The 21,245-nt window shown below is 41.7% G+C and overlaps 1 protein-coding gene across 2 annotated transcripts in view; it reads right to left on the bottom strand.

Annotated features, from left to right (window-relative positions):
• Nucleotides 1–21,245, bottom strand: part of dnah10 (dynein axonemal heavy chain 10) — a 313,740-nt gene that overhangs the window by 172,352 nt on the left and 120,143 nt on the right. For both annotated transcript variants that reach the window (XM_042101375.1, XM_042101376.1), the window contains 4 exons: nucleotides 16,281–16,459; nucleotides 15,948–16,159; nucleotides 15,258–15,414; nucleotides 14,881–15,114 (listed from right to left, as the gene is read on the bottom strand). In XM_042101375.1, coding sequence (XP_041957309.1) covers nucleotides 14,881–15,114; nucleotides 15,258–15,414; nucleotides 15,948–16,159; nucleotides 16,281–16,459 — 782 coding nt within the window. The remainder of the gene's footprint in view (nucleotides 1–14,880; nucleotides 15,115–15,257; nucleotides 15,415–15,947; nucleotides 16,160–16,280; nucleotides 16,460–21,245) is intronic.

Genomic DNA, 21,245 nt, shown 5'->3' with positions numbered 1-21,245 from the left:
TTAAACAGCTTCAGGTGATACAAAATGCAGCAGCTAGGACTCTAACAAAAACTAAAAGAACTGACCACATTACTCCAATTCTTAAGTCCTTGCACTGGCTTCCAGTAAGTCACAGAATTGACTTTAAAGCACTATTGCTTGTTTATAAATCAGTAAATGGAGCAGGACCTAAATACTTGTCAGACATGCTTCAGCAGTACACACCTTCTCGTCCTCTCAGGTCCCAGGTGAAAAACCTGCTAGTAAAACCTACAGTTAGAACTAAACATGGTGAAGCAGCTTTTAGCTGCTATGCGGCTCAGCTGTGGAACCAACTTTCGGATGACATTAAAAAGGCCCCAACTGTAGCCAGTTTTAAATCTAGACTTAAGACCAAACTGTTCTCAGACGCTTTCTGCTAACTGTGCCGAGTTACAAATTCTGAATCTGCCTCGATAATTATTCTACTTTGTCTTTTATTACTTTTTTTACTACTTTTGCCTTTGTTTTTGCTTACTAAGTATTCTTTATTTTTAAATGATTTTACCTTGTGTTTTATGTTTTCTTTTTATTATGATCTTTACCTTTTAACTATTCTTTGACTATATTGCCCTTCTATGCTTTTATTTGTTATTATCGTTTGGTTTTGTTTATGTAAAGCACATTGAATGACCTCTGTGTATGAAATGTGCTATATAAATAAACTTGACTTGACTTGACTTGACTTGACTTGACTCTGAACTGCTTGCAGTATTCTCGTTTGCTTTTGATATCAGTTATTTTCATTCGACAATTTCATTTAAAAACCTGTAATTTTATAACCTGTAAGTAAGTTTGTTTTCTAGTACCAATTTGCTTGGTAGGTAAGCATTATATTGGCAAGTCAGTATAGCATACCAAAGCTGAATAAATCAATGGGCGCCGCGTTTCTAAGTTGTGTTCTCTTACATGAAATAAGTTGAGCAATATTTTTACTCCTCTCAATATGTAGTTGTAGAAAACAAGATGTGAAATCACGGATTCTGTCAGAAATGTAGTGCTACTGTTTTACCTTGCTAACTTCTAAATGACAAACATCAGATGTGCTTGTCTCAACATTTTCTAAGATGGCATGACTTGATATTCTACTCTTCTCAATATGTAGTTTTATAGAAAACATGATGTGAAATCACATATTATGTCAGAAATGTCATTATTGCATTTAAGCAGTTAGTTACTAGGTGAAATGTAATCTGTCTTTATCTTAATGCCAGCCAGGCAATCAGATTTAGGGTAGCTAAACCCATGTGTAATAAAATGACTTTTCATACTTCTAAATATTTTTGAGTTACTCAAAATGCTTCAATAGTTTAGGCTACCTCTTCTTGTATATGTATGTGCATACACGCACACATCTGTAGTTTTGTGATTTTATTTTTTTAATTAATAAATGTATTACATTTGTATGATTTTACTGTTGTTTCAGATGGAGGATGACAAGACCTACACAGACCTCCTTGCAGGCCTGAAGAGGTAGCTGACTGCTGATGAGCTTGCGCTCACAATGTTGAAGACCATGTGAGGATGAAGGAAGAAGGTATAGATTTAGGTGGCGTGCATAGGGTGGTGTAGACTGCCACTAAAACACTGTGAAATAGACTAGATGTTGATTTTTATGTTGTTGTCCCAGGCATATGTGGTTTTACCAACTGGAACGGGTGGGAGGTTGTGCTTAGTAGGCCGTCGCATGCAAACACACAGTGCAGGGGCATGGGACGAAGAGACCCCAGAAGAGTTTCACAGTTTTCTGGGATTGATCATTGACATGGTACTTCACTTCCCTCCCTAATATCCATTGCTACTGGGGTACCAAGTCTCTGAAGGGATCAGGGAGCGTTGACCAAATGAGAAATACATATTGTGTACACTTTTTCTCCATTGACATTGCTGTTTCAGTAGTTTCTTATTATTTCAAGTTTGGCAATGCAGAATCTGGTGTTGAACCTAGGTTTGGTAGCTACAGCCAGAAAGACTTTGGCGAAAATCTATCACAACAGCTGGCAGGCATTTCCGTCAAAATTTCAGCCTCGCCTTCAGCTGCTCCAACTACTACTCAGTCGTCTTTTCATCAAGTACATATTCCTGTACAACAGGAGCCAAAGAAAAATAGTTGGCTTTGTTGTAAAAACAATACATAATAACACTAAAGTAGCTTGTATGGCCTGGAGTTTAGCGGTAGGTGACTGCTTTTTGGTAAACAAAATTGCTGTCAGATTTGGCATTCTACAGAAGGGGATGCGTTTCGTTATGAGTCATAGGTCTTCTGTGTTTAACCTTCAGGTTCCCCACCCCACCTTTCCCTATCCTCCTCTGTGTGTGTGTGTGTGAAAGTTTGTGTGTATATGTGTGTATGTGTTTATTCTCAACAGGCTTGTTCTATGTAATCCACTTTCAAATGTTTAGACACATTGATTTTTGAGTGATGTTGAAGTTGATTGTATTCCTAGCTTTTCATAAATAATACATTTTATAGATGTTTATCATTTTCATATTACACTAATTTATATAAGGAAGTTGTATCTGTTGAATCAAATGTATTCTATGTCTCTATTCAGAATTGATCTTCAATAAATATACAGTATACTTACTTCCTGTATTACTGGTAAGGTACATGTTTTTCTTTTATATATCATTATTGTTGACTGTAGCATTTGCTTATATACAAATAAATGGTTTATTCTTATGGACCAAATAAATCTAAACCATTGTGTCTGACTTCATTATTAGTTTTTATGCATACTTTTATGTTTTTGGTGAGAAAGAGAATGTGAATTCTGTCAACATTCTAAATCCCGTTTCCTGCATTTTTTTACACTTATCACTTAATTTATCATAACTTTTGAAAGGTTAATGATATTCCAATTCAGTATTTTTTGTTAAATAGCCCACAACTTGCTGAACATGTCATACACTCTATATTTTTCTCTATCTCATATAGAAATATGATGAAAATTCATTTTTATGCGAATGAAATTCAATTTTAAGGAATTTCGGTATACATTTGGAGAGGATTTTCAAAGACTGTTCATTACTATATCAACATTACCATATGTATTTTACATCATTTGATAGAACTGACCCTTCTGATTACAATGGTATGTATATCCCATTGATGGTATGTATTATACTCAAGAAATACGTTTTTTTGTGTAAGGAGGTCATCCAGCACCAAAAATGGAATGTTCGGCACGGGCACGAAAGGGTTAAAGGTCGGGAGCAGGGACATAGGCACAGAACATAGCACACGCTAGGGAAGTCAAGAACACTCGCACCTTACACATATAGGGTTGGACACAGCCACACCATACAGGCACAAGTACACACAATAACAACCCCAAAGTTCTCCCAGAATCCCCAGCGCGAAACATCGTGGGAATCTCAAGCACAGTCCAGCATGCTGACGTTACACAGCTCCCCCCACAAGCCATTGCCGTCCTTGGCACGGGCGTTCCCACATTCAGTCCAGCAAAGTCTCTGGCACTGCCACACCGCAGGTGGGGTGCACACATCGCAAGAGCCCTACTCACCCCGGGGAACCACAACCACCAGCGGCCCAATGCGGGCAGGCTGGCAGTCATCTGGCCTGTCTCCGCTTGTCCCCAGCTCCCTTCAGAGAACGCCCTCAGGTCGCACTTTCGCAGTGTGCACCACCGCGACGTTCCTCCAACACCTGGGGGGGGCTAGCCTCCACTGCCACAGATTCCCCGGCACTGAGCACCGTACCTGGCACCACACCTCCGACGCTCCACTCCGTCATCTCGCCAGTAGGGGCAGCAGACTCCAGCTCCATCGGAGCCGGACCCCGCTGCGCAATCAGGCTACAGCTACCGACGTTGGCGTCCCTCCTCTGCTGCCTTGTCGCAGAGCTGTCCTCCGCTGTTCCGGCCGCTCCACTCCACCACGGTCGCGCCAAGGCCTAGACCTTCTCTCTGGCTCGTGCCATCGGATTTCACACAACAAACTTTTTTCCCCCTTATTTTTCTAAAGAGTGCCGGCAAACAGGCCAACTCGAACAGGCTCCGCCAACCGTCCGTCCTCAAGGCACCACTTCCTTGCCGCTCCACCTCTGCTCTGCAGCCAGGGCCACCGCCAACTCCAGCCTAAAGCCGCCCGGCGGGGGCAGGGGCTCCAGGTCTTCTCTCGGTGAAGTCAGCGCCCAGGCCAGCGTCACCACCTCATCTTCCAAGGCTTTTTAGTACCCCTTACAAGGGCTCTCTTCGGATCCTTTTGCTTGGGCCTCCACCTAGCGGTGAGCATGGACGGATTATGAACTTTCGTGCCCCTGGGCCCAGATGTATTAAGGGCCCCCCACTAATTGTCGCATATGTGGAATGTGTTTGGGGGTCCTCCCTCAGAAATGTTTTAATTTGTTTGATGTGATTTCCTGTATTCTGGTGCATTTTGGGGATGGCCAATACTAAATTCAATCAGATTCATAGCCTACATCCTGATGTGTTGATATTGAGGCAATGATTTCATGCAAACGCTTGGGTTTCAGGGCCCCCTGACCCTGGGCCAGGTAGGCCCGTGCAGTAATCCATCCCTGGCGGTGAGGTCTCCCACTCCCGGCTCCTCCAGCACTGAAGACACTGTCTCCTACAGAACACAACTTGGTGGATCAGGACGTTCCATGGAAAACGTGCCCATCTACAGGGACTGCTTTGGAAAGCAGCAGACCGTCCTGATCCACCGGCTGTGGATATCACCGTGTTTGGATGGAGTAAGAAGACAGGTATGAAGAAAGGAGAGGATGGCGACATGACAACGGATGAGGACAGTGAGGAGTAGTAGAAGCTACAGTGGGTCCCAGTTAAGTTTGGACGGGTTCCTTCAGGAATCACGCACCCCATTTTCTCAGCAGAAGTGGCACAAACTGCAGTTGACACAAACAACCACAAGGTGTCACTTTGGAGTTCTGCCACTACTATTTTTGATGCGACTTGACTTACTGCTTCCATGTTTCCAAGTCAGTAGAACAATCAGAGAAAGCTGAGCCATTACCAAAAATATATGATAATACAATAGCGTGAGTTTATATATCTTATACCCTATTTGTCACGGTTACTTATAGATTTGATAGTTTTTAAACAGCTAGACAAATGATTTAGCTAATTGATTATAGCCTGTACACCAGCAATTGTTGAACATTTACCTGTACAAGTACATTGACAGTAGCCCAGCCTAACAAGCATGTTGCAGGGTTGAGTCTGAATGACACAGAGTTCAGACATATTGTTCCTCATAACCGTCTATAAAAAAAGTGTTTTTTCTTTTCTTTTTGAGCACGTCCGAAACCCAGGACATAACGCACTGGACCTTATAATAGGCTCGAGATATAATTCCAAAGGGGGGCAGATAGGGGCCTACAGCACTTAAAACTTAAAAAGATTGAATGAAGCTTCCCGAAATTTGAAATTGCGATCAGTGACTGGCATCGGGTGAACGAAGCTTTTCGAAGTTGAACAGGCTATTAAAAACTATTTGCGCATCTCAATGTCACAGGAGAGACTGGGCTCTCCCTTCTATGAATTGAAAAAGACGTTATGCTACCGGCAAACTGGCCTATGATTTCATTGCTGAGTTTGCGGCAAAGCAAGATATGGCGAGTCAGTGTCATTTATTCGTCCATGTTAGCCTACAGACCAGTTTCCATAGTGCACATCTTATCAACAGTTTGAATGTCGTGTGTGTTTCTGCTCTGACAAATACCGTTCAGCACAATGATTCATGCCCAATTAATTTCCCCTGTTAAAGTGTTCGCCTTTGTTACACTATTGGTTTCGTGATGTAGCCTATGATAAACACCATATGGCCAAATATGTGACTCAGCTAATGTTCTAGGCTATACAATTTCCCCTCTTAAAGACAAGCTGGTGTAGCTTATTAGACTAGGCTACTATTAAAATGCACCGACGGTAGCCTTGGCTATGTGTAAAGTAAGCTATCGCATGATTTCATGCACGTAAGTTCATGCATCTGTCAAGTTCGCACAGGGTCTCGCAGCCCCTTGCGACGGCCCTGCAGCTCCTCCTAAGACAGCGAGGAAAAAGTTAATACGCGATAAACCCGGGAAAAGTTGACAGGTTTGTTTCGGTCCCGGTGATTATTTGTGAAATTGTGCAAACGACAGCCTTTTCAAGGCATTTCAAGGAAGGTGTCGTAGCATGCAAGCTCCCAAATTGACCCAGTAGCCTACACAAGGCATCAATAGCCTAAATTGTTGGGACTGGGGAGGGTCATGCGTTTTTTCTCAATCACTTTGGAGAGTCATAGAAAAATTTCTTGCTGGCGAGGGAGGGTCACGTCTTTTTTGACTAACGCTCCCAAAACTCCTCCGGTAGCCCCTTAAATATATAACAAACAGTCCCTAATTGATTATAGCCTGTAGGCCTACACCAGCAATTGTTGAACATTTACCTGTACAGGACAGTAGCCCAGCCTAACAAGCAGATGTTGCAAAAGACATCAAAAGATGCAATTAATCAGAAATAAATAATGTAATCTGCATCGCTTTATTGAACAAACTGCAAGCAACAAGAGGGTTGAGTTTGCTGTGAGGCCAAACCCAAGAGCAGAGCCTATCTGTTAAGGCACTCGATAGGCTATAACGAGCTGAGTGCACCTGGAAAGACAATAGAAGATGCTTTCTGAATAGCACAGCGAAGACGGCTCTGGTCATCCCATACCCTCCCCCCACTTCCTGTAGCCTACCATTATGACTTGTTGCCGTTTTGGGACATTAAGCTTTTTCACGTTAAGCCCCCCTCCCCCACCCCCTTCTTTCACAAGCAGTGGGGGAGCGCGGGACACAAAGTAACACTTTTTGGTAGACAAAGGAGGGTTCTCCGCGCGTTTGGCCACAATCCGTTGCAACCAGGCCAGGACAGATATTTTAGAGCAGGGGTGTCAAACTCATTTTCATAGAGGGCCACATCATTGAATTTATAGGTTACTGAGGGCCACATAATTGGCGAACATGTGCATGGTGCAACCATGAAATCGGTATTGCAGTATGGCTTATTCAAAATTGCTGTGAAATAATGGTCCACTTTAAAACAGTGTGGCTGAAATAAAAAACAAACAGCCTACAACAGTAACATTTTCAAATGCAACTTCTAGGCCTACAGTATTAGTTAACAACTGATCAATATGCATTCATGGACTGACATTAATGAGAATAAACTGCAGTCAATAATGTGCATAACAATGTCCATAACACATATCACCACTAAAATTAACTGTGGCTAAGAAAGGTACTGTGTGTGTGTGTGTGTGAGAGAGAGAGAGCTATGGTACGTACACCCACCCACCCCCACCCCCGCAAAAACAAATTCACGTGTGTACAATATTTGTCCGTTTCCCGGTTTTAGGTCCGTGCATTGCAAAAAAAGTAGCCTACATAGCATAACAACAATATCCACATGCAATAATACAACAACAACATCTATGATGACCTATTCATTTGGACAAATTGATACAGCCCTATAGCTAAAGTTACCTTTAGTTTTGTTCTAGCGTACCGTGACGTCTGGCTTTAAACAGCTGTAATCTAACGTTCTGACAAGCACACCAATTGCCTACCATATTCTTGCCCATCTGGAATAACTCCTCTAGCTTTGCTGCCTCCATCCTTTCTGTTTTCGTTGTTTAAACTTGTGATATCCATAACTAGTGAATTGGCCCAACATTGTGTGCAGATAACCATATATAGATAGCCGAGTAAAAGAAAACAACAAGTAGCCTAGTTGTGCCTGCGTGCGTATTCTGTCTTTAAAGTTTAATAATGTTCTGCACCTTTTACTAAAGAATAAAGACGTGTGTCGAAAATTGACTTTATTTTCCATACGGAGAAATAACATATGCAGAGTCTAACCAAGGTCAATCTTGCCAAAAAAGCCCTCAAACCTGAAAACACATGAGGCAAAAGTGCAAAACATCACAAAACAAACTAAACTAACGCGCATATTTTTGTATTGCAATCATTGTAGCCTACAGTTGTAACAGCGCGTAACAGTCGTTTTACTCCCGGTATGCGCTCATTATAAAGAATGTTTTTGGTGTCCCAAAAACAGCTATCGACGTCTTATAAACAAGTATTGCCAGGAGCAACACCTTGCAAAAAATGATAACAATAGGCCTAGGCCTTTATATGGCTCTGCTCCTGCCTAGATTCGAACTCAGAACTGCCTGAAAGTTGCAGACCTGTTCTGGAAATACGTGCATTAACCCACTCGACCGTCAGACAACGCTATCTGCTTCGAGTAGGCCTATTGGGTAGTACTGTAGCCTACACTGGTTGCTGTGGCACAGTCTTGAGTGACCAAATTCGTTTTTCTTTGTCATATGAATGCTGTCATTTTGTTAACATTACTGTTAAGGAGATGCTGTAGGCAAAGGCTATATTTCAACCTCATTAGTGTAGTAAAAAAAACAGAACTATTCACAAGGTTTCTGGGCAGCATAATTATGTTCTGTTAGCAAGCGAACTTCTCATGACTACCGACAAAGTAGCCTACTGCCAGCTGACGAAGCTCTCATTTTAAAACATTACTGAGAGACAGGCACTGTACAATCAAGAAATCTTGCCACTGAATCCAAAACTATGTTTAACATTATGTACAAAGCTTAGGCTACAGTGGACTAGCATGTTGCAGGGGCTGCTAAAAACACAGAAAAACGCACTGAAAACTCGGCCAATCACAGCCCTTGCTGTCGAATGCGCCGTCTGGTTCGACCGTGGAACGCCACAGCGGACTATGCTGCCCCCAAGCGGTTGCAGTTGTACTTACATTTCACCCAGCTGCGTGAATCACCTTGATCGTGAATGAAGTGTCAATTTTTAACTGGGACCCACCGTAGTTCTTCCCTTTGTTACTCAATTGTGAGTCACAGCAGAGGGCCAGTGAATAGCTATTTCCAAAATTATTGTGGAATTCAGAAATAACTTGAGGATCCAAATCATTCCTAAACACTGAACATTTTTATCCTCCAAAAAGTCTAAGTCGCCCCCAAAAACTCTTAAATCGCCCCCAAAATCAGCTTAATGAGAGTAAGAACGTGACCAAACCATGTTTAAATAGTGATTTTGAATCTTGAAAATGTCAGATATGGACTCGGCATCTCCAGTAACCCCTAAACACATACTGGCATTGTCCATTTTGGCAGCTCCTATAATATGATCAATATAGGTGATTATGCTAATTTATGCTAATTAGCTACAATTACACAAATTGCCCAACATATGCAAATTAGCATCCAGCAGTTTCTGCATGCTGGGGACCCATAATATATATTTCTATCATAAAACTTTGGTGTACTCAACATTTCCGAGTTCACCTTTCTGTCAACTGGACTATCAGGGGATGCCCCCCTTGTGATGAGGTCGGCGACGTTCTGTCTTCCTTCGACCCACCTCCAGCTATCTACTGATCCGGCCTTTTGGATTTCTCCAATCCGGTTAGCAAAAAATGTCTGATAGCCATAGCTATTCTTCTGGATGGCTCCCAGAATTGTCTGACTATCAACAAAATTAATCCACCGATCGACATTGATGTAGCAGTGCTTCTCGAAGTATGTCTTCAGGCGGGATGCAAAGACAGCCCCGCACAGCTCTGATCTAATGACATCACCTTTCTGGTCTAGAGGGGTTAGCTTGGCATTTGATTCAATCAGCTTCACTACGACTCCATCTTCTGTCTCCCACCGTAGTTAAAGAACGGCGCCGTAGGAAGCTTCACTACTATCGGAAAATGTGATCCCCATTGGGCGGCCTATGGCTCCATGAGGTGTGAGACTCCTGTTGAATCCTGTCGAATGAGTTGGCCAAGTGTCACATATTGCTCAAAGAGTTTTATTGCAGCTTCTCAAAGAAGCTGCAAAAGAGGCGAAAGAGGATCGTCCCAGGTGTCCTTGGAAAGATGGTCTCTTCCTGCTTCCTGGAAGGATTCTCTTACGAGGGTCGGGGGTGCCACCTCTGATCTCATCCTCTCGTAGATCCAGTTCTCATCTTTCCTCGCCTCCTTGAGAAGTTCACCGACGTCAGCACACAGAGTCTGTCAGATTAGGGTTCATATCCCAATCCCAATGCCTTATTCTCCTCGTCCCGCATCTGGTTGGGGAGTATCAGGGTCTTAGGCTCTGTTGACCTGACGTTGCTGAGGTCAGTGGGTTTCTCACTCCTCCCACTTTGGCCTGTCAGGACCCAGGGCTTGAGGGAGAAGCCACCTGCTTTTAGGATTTCTTTCACTCTTTCGGTCATCCTAACCAGAGTTTGGAGATCATCATGTGATGTCAGGACATCGTCCACACAGCAGTCCTCTGTAAGGATCCGGGGCTCTTTGCCGTTTCTCTCATGGCAACTGATTTCATCTTCGGGGTTATCCCTCCAGAGGAATCGATGGAGGTGGACCTCCTCAGCCACACTGAATCATACATTTTCTTAACATCGCCAAGAGCAGCATACAATCTGCTCCTGAATCTCAGCAGGACACCTCGGATTGAATTGAGGACATCAGGGCCTTTGTGCAGGAGGTTGTTCAGGCTCAACCCTTTAAACTCCTGGCTACCAGATGGCTGATGTACCAGATTGGCCAGTTCCAGCCCTTGATCTCTTCCTTTGTGAGCCTGATGGCTGCTCCTCTTGATATCATCTTGCGGATCTGCTCTCCATATGCCGCTTTCCACACAGGTTCTCTTGCCTGCGGATCTGCTCTCCATATGCCACTTTCCACACAGGTTCTCTTGCCAGCCGAGCCTTGGTGTTCCGGAAGGTTGCTTCCACTGCTAAGCGGTTATCTGGCAGAATCGCTGGGTTCACTTTCCACGGGTAGGCCACATCCCAGTGTGGGGCGTCACTGTGTTTGTCAGCTAGCACATAAGAGAGGCAGTCCTTTATCTTTTTTAAGTCCCTTTCTCTTTTTTAAGTCCCAAGGGTCATCTATCTGCCTCCTGGATGGCACTTGCTCCCGCATTTTGGGTCACACACTGCTTGGTCTTGTGTGTAATCCATTTCTCCTTCCGAGAGCTTGGTAACTTGCTTTCAAGGGACTGCACTACCCAACGGTTCTTTATAACGTCCTCTTCTCCCAGGATCACAAGGTTACTAAGCTCCACTGCTTAGATCAGCTCAATTGCTTTTCTAGGGTTGTCTCCCTTTACGGGGGGTAGGCCCTGAACCTCCTCGGATATCTTCAGAACGATTTTCGCCTTGTTCCCGAAGCAGTTGTCGAGGCGCCTGAACATTACATCTGCCGACGCACAGCTGGACAGAACCAAGTCTTTCTTCACCCTTTCACCGAGACTTGCCAGGAGGTGGAACCTTGTAACACCAGCCGTCCTCTGTGGGTTCCCCCGCTGTTCCAGCTCTTCCCATTCAGCCGTCCTCATGTCTCCTGAGAACGTGTGCAGGCGTGTTCTTTCAAGACTGATCTGTGGTCTGAAGCCATATGCCCCGGGATGCAGGCCAAGGATGCGTTGTGTGTGGTGGTGCATATGGAAACGCAGGTGCTGTAGCACGGGTACAGGTGTTACACTGGGGTCTTCAGGGGCTTTTGGGGCTGCGTGCCAGCTCCAGTGGGCCCCTTGCAGGACTCGCTATGTTCTTCATCGGAATTTGCTTCTTCAACCTCTTCGTCAACCTCTTCTGTCCGCTTCAACTTTTGCCAGCTCCGCACCCAGTCATGTAGTCTGTTGACCAGCTTGTAGACTGTTATCTTGGCTCCAGAGACAAAACCTTCCCATTAAAGCACCTTCTGCTCAAGCATTTTGATTCTCTCCAGCAGGCCCTCTCTCAGGACTTGAATGTCTTTCTCCGGCAACTCCTTCACATCAGTGTTCTCCACTTCAGCACATTTCTCTTCTGCACCGTCAGTGTACAATTTAAGGTCGACATAGGCGAATTTGGACCATAACATCTCCTTAGCGAGCTGGAGCGTTTCTTTATAGGTGGCAAGGCACGTCGCCATCTTCTCCTCTACATGAGCAGCTTCTTTTCTTGCTTTTTCTTCCTCGCTTTCCACTTCTCCTAGAGCATCAACATATTCGAGACCAGTGTTGTGCACCTTTCCAAAGTCCACACCAAGTGCTCTGATCTCATCAATAAGCACCCTTTTTTCTAGGAGGTCTCCAGCTTTCTGGCTCTCTTGCTGAAAGAGCCCTGTGCTGTTGAGCACTTTCCTGTTAGGGCCACTAATTCTGCCGAATCCATCTTTTCTGAATTTCTCCATAAGTGTTACTGGCAGCATTTATAGCTCTGGTTTAAGGTAAACATTTTATCAAACATGTAAATAAGAAATAACAAAACTTCACAAATGACAGAACTCCACAGAAAACACCTCCCACTTAAAGCTGCAGTTGGCAAGATTGAGGGGACACAATTTTGAATGAACAGGTGGAGAAGAAACAACTCCACAGAGAGGCTTGGGCTTCAGGGCCCCCTGAGCTCTTGGGCCCAGTAGGCCCATACAGTAATCCATCCCTGGACATAGACCTGTGGTATCCCTCCATTTGTCTCCAAAATTCATATTTTAAAATAAATTACAAACTAGAGTATCTTTGTTAACCTCTATATTACACAGAATATAATAGGTCTTTAGGACTAATTACTTACAGTATTTTTTTTTTTTTAACAAAGGCCTACCTCCATTCAAATAAAAGCTGTAGTAGTGTTTCTACATGTTGGCACAAAACATAATTTCTGTCAGAAACCAGGCTACAATGCATGGTATCACCGCTAGTGCATTGTAAACGTTTTTTCTAAGTTGTGTTTTCTATGTTTTGCCTGCATGGATGTGCGATTAAGTGTGTATCTAAATGTAACATGCAAGATGCAACAACCTTTTTGTAAGAAGCCTATAAACCGATTCATTTCTGACATTACTACTAGGATATGAATGCATTATTTATGTTGTAAGAGGTGAAATGGCTGACGCAGGCACGCACAAATTCATCATTTAAACTAAAAGGGCACTGTAAGTTTCACTTTCGTTATCATTGCGAGAAAATAGGCTACAGTATGGAAAATGCTTCAAAGTTCCCTTTGAGCCTGATCGTTTCCAAAAACGAATGGGGTTTCCTTAGCCTGTGCTACACCTTTCCAACAGGTTTTGTGAGAATTGTATTGGTAGCTTTTGCGATATTGTTAAAATGCGGGCCTGCACCGCAGTATGGTGCTTTTGATAGCGCACACCACACAACCTTTTCATAGCGTGCACCACGCAAAACCACCAGGACACATCATTCAGGGGTGTACTCTCTCTGGAATCACAAATTACTCATTTATGCATTATTTACGTTGCGTAATCAACGTTTGATTACATTTCAGACGGTGGTGCTTATTGGGTTTCCTGTAGTCTAGCGTTTTTCTATGTCCGCATATTGGGGGGGCATTTTGGTAATTTCTGAATATTGTCTATGGCAGGGTGTATATATATATTTGGATGGATAGATGGATGGATGGAGCCTACTGTAGTTGTAGGCCTAGGCCTAATGTTTAATGTGAAATAAAATAAGTAGCCTAAAAGGCAACATTCGAAATACGGAGAAATAAGGCAAGATAAGAGTAATTGGGGAGAACAACTGAGTAGCTTGGCTATTTTTAAGATCTTAACGTTACTTTGAGCTGAGACAAGGATGGATATTCCACAGCTGGTTCCTTGAACCCATCAATCAGCAAGTTTAATTTTAATTTTTTTTTAGTTTTTTTTTTTTTATGTTGACCCGAAATCCTGGAAACCCAGGAACATCACGTTGTTGGCCAGTGAATGGATGTAGGCCTAACTAGATTGTGGTGGATCAATCATATTGCCCTCTTAATTTAAATCGTAAAATATTCTGTGGTCTCAGTTCACTGTTGAATGGGTAGGTTTAGCCTACCCTATGCTTGCTCAAAATATATGCTTTGTCTAGTAGAGGTGCTTCAAATTGGCGCTTTTAAAAATCGCCTGTCTCAGAATATGTAGAAGAGTCGGTCAAGGGCAATTCCGCGCAAAACTGTCACATCCACAAGGCCAACACAATGCCATGGTAGCCTATTTAGTTGCCGTTATGGACTTGACAGTTTTGCTCGGTATTGCCCCCGTATCATTATATAAAGCTCTGTTTTCGTCGTCTAGCTTTCTCCTCTTTGAGCAATCCATGATTTGAAAATAACTTACTTATCGCTAACTTAGATATCCATCTGATTGTTTCTCGTCCCGTCTCCTCTCCTCGCTCGTTTCAGGCTATCAATGAGTCTCTTCACCATAGTAGGTTAACTTTACTCACTGACTCGACTTTGTCAGAATGCACAGATTTCACTGGCTGAGTAGCATCAAGCGAAATGATGGTTCCTGAAGCTACTGAAGTAAATGCCGTTTTCCTAACCTATGAAACATTTAGTGCAGCTTTGAAACCTTACGTGAAAATCTAAATTAGGCTATTATGGTCCGGGTACCGATAGGATCACGTCAGGGTCCGGACTCGGACCGCGGTCCACCATTTGACGACCCCTGGTCTATGGTGACTACGGCCCTGCTAAACAGCCTACAGGTTTAAACCTAGCCCAGGACAATATAAACCCTTCCTGAGGCCAAGAATTGAGTTCAAGCACTAGGATTGGCCCACAGTATAAATGGGGCTATTGAGTAGGAAAAACAGTGAATTTTCTGATCTGAAGTTGAACTTCAATTGGACTTGGGCTGAGACAAGAGGATGGCTATTTCGCAGCTGAAATAAAATAAACCTTACTTGACTTTATTTGACTATATTGAGGCCATCGTGGAGTTGATTGAAAAGGATATTCTTTTTATTACCATATACTATTTTGTACATACCAGAGACATTGATTAATAGATACTGCTTGTTCTCTAATCACCATCTACTGACCTCAATGACCTCACTGATTAGTGAGAGGTTCTTCTCCCATTGCTGTACAGTAGCCAGGAAGGGCCCCACAAAGCGACTTCCAGCCATGCTCTGCAGGTTCATAGCATTGTCATCCAAGTTCTGAAGTATTTCATCAACTGCGCCTAGTATGGAACCTCGCTCCTGTGTGCCTTTGAAGTAACGTTGTACAGTGAACTTCATGCTCTCCCAGGTGTCTACCACTTCTTTTACTCCCTGTATGAACAAAGAGAAATATTTTTTGTACATTAAGTGACAGTTACACCTTACGCACTCTGAATGCATTTTACAAGATTACAGTTTACAGGTAATTTAGTACTTTAGAATTTCCCACAATGAGAATTATTTTGTGACTTTACCTTCTCAATACTGAGTTCTTTGACTGCTGAGGTGACAATGTCTCCGATCACACTGCCATATTTGTGCAGCTCCATGGCAAACATGTTCTCTAGGGTGAAGGTATCAGGGTTCATCTCAAAAGTTGTGCCTGTACGATCCATGAGCGCCTTCCAATGCCTGAACAGTCATATTCCTCATAATTCATACTTTTCAAGTTAAATAATATAAAATACACAATAATGTGAAAATGCTTGGTCCAAATGCTTGTTACCCATTTTATTGTGCTGTTATAGTACACTGTTTCGGTAAAACAAAATAACACTTTGCTGGATAGTTTGTCCAGGAACCTTTCATACAGTATACTCTATACCAAGATCAAGATCTAGTTGGTATTGTTTTCAGTATGACTTATTTTAAGAAGTTTCATTATGAAAAGAAGCAAATTTGGCTGCCAGTGTGTTGAGCAAATTTGTCTTGATAAGACTACTCCAAATAAGTCAAATCTTTTATTTCTTAAATTAGGTCAAAAGTTTTTAAGAGAGCACTAGGTAAGTCTCTTCATACTAAAAACAATACCAAATACATTTATCTTTTGCAGTGCAAGGGGTCTAAAAGGGACTATCCAAGTAAAGTTTGGCCCAAAACATTAATCAAATGAGTTTGCAAGCAAGTAGGACTACAACCGGATACAGTATGTGGTTTGCGCTTGCCTTTCTCGAAGGGCATCATTTTTAAGGTCCAGCAAAAGTGGCAGCGACTCCTTAAACTCCTTCATGCGACCCTCAAGGAAAAAGGCAACAGGCAGAGCACGCACATCCTTGGGAAGCTTCCTAAGAGTTTTAATGAAACTCTCAATACCCTCTTGCAAAAGCTGAATATTCAGGTTCACCCACAAAGTCTGAGACCACTCTGTCTTTGCTGCCTTAAAGACAAAAATGCATAAAAACACAATTGACAAAGACAAAAAAAAAATTACAATATTTGTAATTTTTTAATATTTGATAATTGTTGACCATTTCAGAACTTGGTCTACTGATTCTTACTTTCTGGGCTTTGTAGATATCATATATCTGACGAAGTCCACGCATCTCTCTTTGTGCGTTCACAAGTTCTGGGTACATGGTGATAGGAAGGTCAAACAGCTTCTCAGCATTCGCTAGCTCTTGCCGGCCAGCCTCAATCTTGGCTAATTCAGTCTCATAAGATCCCATGACCATTAGCCCTTGTACATAAATGACAATAAAAAGTAGGTTGAATTGACAGTGAAGGATTTCTTTTGTTATAAATCTTTAATTACAACCCCAAATCAGAAAAAGTTGGGATGTTGTGTAAAATGCAAATAAAAACAGAATGTGATAATATACAAGTCTCGCAAACTCATATTTAGCAGCAAAAAGGACATTCAAATGTTGAAAATGAAAATTTGGACTTGGATTTCATGGAACATGTATGTTAATTTTGAATTTGATGCCAGCACCATGTTATAAAAAAGTTTGGAAAGGGAATGTTTGCCACTGTGCTGCTTCACCACTTAATTTAACAAAATTCTGTAAATGTTTAGGAACTGAGGAGACCAGTTGCTAGAGTTTTGAGAATGAAATGTTGTCCCATTACTCCCCGATATAGGATTTTAGTTGCTCAGCAGTATGGGGTATTCTTAGTCATGTTTTTTATCCCATGATGCACCTAATTTGAGTCTGGACTGCAGATAGGCCACTTTAGCACCTGGACTATTCTTCTATGGAGAAATACTGTTTAAATATGTGCAGAATTCATTTTCATCCATTTCCTGAAATATTCAAGGTCTTCCCTGGAATAGACATTGCCCAGATGGCAGTATAGATAGATAGATAGATAGATAGATAGATACTTTATTGATCCCAAAGGGGAAATTCAAGGTCTCAGTAGCATAAAGACACATCACACACAACATTCACTAACAGCAGAAAAAAAGTAATTAAAAGTATATAATATAAAAAACACAACTAAGCAATAAGGACAGTAGAAGATAAATAATATACTAAATACAAATTATACTAAATAACACTACATCTAGTCAAGTCTAAAAACAGTATCCACATAGTGGGTGATTAATCATGAGGCGCTTGCCATGACAGAGGCAGGGACTGAGCCTGTGATTCTCTGTGCATAGTAAGGTAAGGTGCTCTGTGTGAGTGAGTGTCATGGTGATGGTGCAAATGAGTAAGTCCAACAGTGCAACAGTGCAAGAATAAAGTCTAGAGACCAGCATAAAATAAATATGGACATATAAGAGAGTAGGCAAGGTAATATAAAAAAACTATAGAAGAAAAAAAAAAAAAAAAAAAAAAAAAAAAATAATAATAATAATAATAATAATAATAATAATAATAAATATATATATATATATATATATATATATATATATATATATATATCACTGATTCTTGAGATAAGGGACAAAAGTACTTTTGAAAAGTGACAAACAAAAAATCGATAGTACATTAATTTGAATTGGATATCATCATAAACATAGATCTCATCTATCATGCCTGAAAAGGAACAGTTTTTTTATTAACCACTTTTTATAAAAATTGACATTTACGGACTTAGTAACTTATTTGTCAACTCCGTCGGACACATGAAAATATGTTTTTTTGTGTGTTTGATCAATTCAACAACACTCTAAAGTCTTTAAGTGTGTAGAAATGGTGTGCCTTAGCAAGGTTTAGTGATAAACTGCATTGTATACACTTTTAATATCATTTTACATTGTTTTGGAATAAGCCATTTTAAATTACCTTAATTTTGTTTACTATTTTTTAATTTTTAATATATACAATTAGTGGTTTTGTGCACACAAGACACTGATGCATGGAGATAAGTTGGTGTTTTAATGTATGAACACACTCAATTGAACAAAAGAAACATACATTTTTTATAAAAATGAAAAACCTCCATCTTACGGTGTTGACACACAACTGACGGTGTTGTCACACAATTGACGGTGTTGACAAATTAATTGAGAATCAAACTGATTAAAGATTACCTAGTTTTGACATGGCAGTATCAAGGGAAAGGGTATCAAACTTCAAACAAAGAGTTTCTACAGGACCTCAGGCAAGTAAGTTCTATGATTTGCTCAGCAAGTAAGTAAATATAGAGTTTTATCTGTCATTACTGCCTTCGGTGTAGAACCAAGTATTAGATATTTATATATAATAGTTTGTCTAACCTGCGGGACTTGGGCATTGGAAAAGAGGTGTTGAACATGCCTACGCTCTATGAAGTCCATAACATCAGGGGCTATGGCATAGAGCTCCCTGGTCTGGCTTGCTTGGAGGGGACAAGCTGTCCCTGTCAGTTTCAAAATCTTTCTCTGGACAGAAAAAGACATCCCAGACATACTGGTCACCTTGCTATTTTATAGTTGTATCAGGTAGCTTAGTTGACTTTACATTCTCCTATGTGGGCCTAACACTTCAGCCATTTGGAACAGAAGGTCACACCAGAATAGGCCTGTTTAGTAAGCAGGATTTGATGGCTGCATTGCAATTCAATGCGGAAGTAATCCAAGTATTCAGAATACGTTACTCAGATTGAATATGTTACTTTTTGGGCATGTATTCTGTATTCTGTAACAGAATACTTTTTGAAAGTATCCTTCCCAACACTGCCTGCATCTCATGAGTCCCATGCGCTTTCCCACCAGTGGAGCTAGTTGGCTAGTTGATAAAACTTTTGCCAACTTAAAAAAAAAAAGCTTAAGTCGCGTTTCAAAGACCACTGTTTTCCAGCAACAGGATCCATCTTTTTTGTTTTCAAGTAGCAGGGAATTCACGTGGAACCTTCGCAACTCTGTCATCATTATGTTAAGCCCGCCCACTGACTCTACACACAATATGATTGGCCTGATCAAAGTTTGATTTTTCCAGCTCACAAGCCAACAGAGAGTTGCTAGACTACCCTGGCTGCAAATTACATTTGCTTCTGCTAGGGTACATCTAGATTTCTAGGCTACCCTCCTCCCATATTTAGGGTGAAAATTGGCAGTAGGACCACAAGGATGCAATAACTCAACTTTCACATCTTGGTGTTCTATACCTACATCAATGGACTTTCCTAACCACCAGTGATCATCATACACCACTGCCAGCACCTGTCTCAATACTGTTGATAATTATATCAACAGTAGCACACACAGGATCTTTCAATGGCTCCTCTTCCATTTCATCCACCAAATCTTACATTTCATCGACCAAATCCCCTGCTTCTCCCTACTCGCCCTTTTCCATTTCCTAGAAATCTAGACGCACCCTAGTGGCAGCAAATTACATTTGCTGCCAAGGCTAGTCTAGCAACTCTCCGTTGGCTTGTGAGCTCGAAAAAAATTTAACTTCTATCAGGCCAATCAAATCGTGTATAGAGTCGTTAGGTGGGCTTAACATAATGATTGACGGCAGAGTTGCAACGGTTTGGCTTGAATTCCCTGCTACTTGAAAACAAATAAGATGGATGTTGCTGTTGGCGAACAGTGTGACACGAGTTAAGCTTTTATTAAGTTGGCAAAAGTTTGAACTAGGCAACTAGCTCCGCTGGTGGGAAACGCATGGGACTCATAGCGCTGTCCTATTGCGTGCAGAGGGAATTTGAAAGACAACTGATTATCCCGCCCCTCGGACTGAGCACTGCGAACGGTGAGTGCCCAGACCCTACATTTTAATGTGGGTCTGGCTCGTCAGGCTAGGCCCTTGCATCAGTCTCTTATACAAAGAGTAGCTGGGGGAAAGCAATGGCAATTTAATGGCTCACTGCAAGAGCATGATAGTTGTCTGTAGCTAACACCAAACTGGCTAAGCCTATGAAGAAGCCGATACTTCTTTAGAACCTTGCCTGATGCCAGTTGTCAGTGACCTGATTTTTCAACGGCTCGTTTCTGTGCCACATGAGTTGTATAATTCCTTCTCAGCTCTTGTGGAAAAGAAGATATCTCCTAATGTGGGAGTTCCGATGTTGGCTTCCTGTTATCATCCTCTCTGTTTCTGTTCATGGAGAATCTACAATCATTTGCAGTAATGCTTTTCACTGATGTTATGGCAGTCCGCTCTGCTTATTGTTTTTCGAGAATGTTGCACTCCTGTTTGTCATTGTGCACTAAAATTCACGCCAATAAATCATCAGAAATATTGCTGGCTTGTGCGTCTTCAAGTGCCCTCTTTACGTTCGTCCTAATGCCTGTTAGTTGTTCGTGGATTGGCCTATATTTGGAGTTGAAAATGGAAACGTCTTTAGACATAGAAAATCGATTTTACAATCGATTCAATGAACACTTATGTCTCAAAAATCAAACAGGATTTTTTCACAAAAGTGACAGCCCTACTCAAAACCTGTATACATCATTCAGATTGGTTGTGCTTTGCCAAATGTACAGGATGCCCAGGCTGTAGGCACTAATGCTCCTCCACACTGTCATAGATGCTGGTTTCGAACTGAACACTAAAACAAGTTGGATAGGTTGGATACTTGGATAGGCCCTCTCTTCTTAAGACTAGATGAGTTCATGATTTCCAAAAAGAATGGCAAATTGTGGTCTAACCACAGGACCTTTTTCCATGTTACCTCAGTCCATTTTAAACAAGCTCAGGCCCAGATAAGACAGTGGTATTTTCTGTATCATGTCTCAATACAATTTTGGCTGTTACAATTGCCTGCAGTTGTTGAATTGAGTATCAAACTGTTCCTGAGCTCATACAATGACAGGTCTGAAAACAGGCCTGTTTTTGATGCAGTGTCATTTGAGGTCCAAAATATCACGGCCATCCAATCTTGTTTTTCAGCTCTTTCCCTTGTTTGCAAAGATTTCTCTGGATTCTCTGAATGTTTTAATACTATTATGTTCTGTAGATGATGAACTCCCCTAATACTTCACAATTTCATGTCAAGAAGCATTAAAATGTTATTGTTTCATCATTTGTTCGGGGTCAATGACGGATAAGGTTTTTCAACAGGCCAAATTTAAAATTCTAAAA

The sequence above is a fragment of the Alosa sapidissima genome, chromosome 8 (genome assembly GCF_018492685.1).
Source record: "Alosa sapidissima isolate fAloSap1 chromosome 8, fAloSap1.pri, whole genome shotgun sequence".
Taxonomy (NCBI): domain Eukaryota; kingdom Metazoa; phylum Chordata; class Actinopteri; order Clupeiformes; family Clupeidae; genus Alosa; species Alosa sapidissima.
This window is presented reverse-complemented; position numbering and strand designations above follow the sequence as displayed.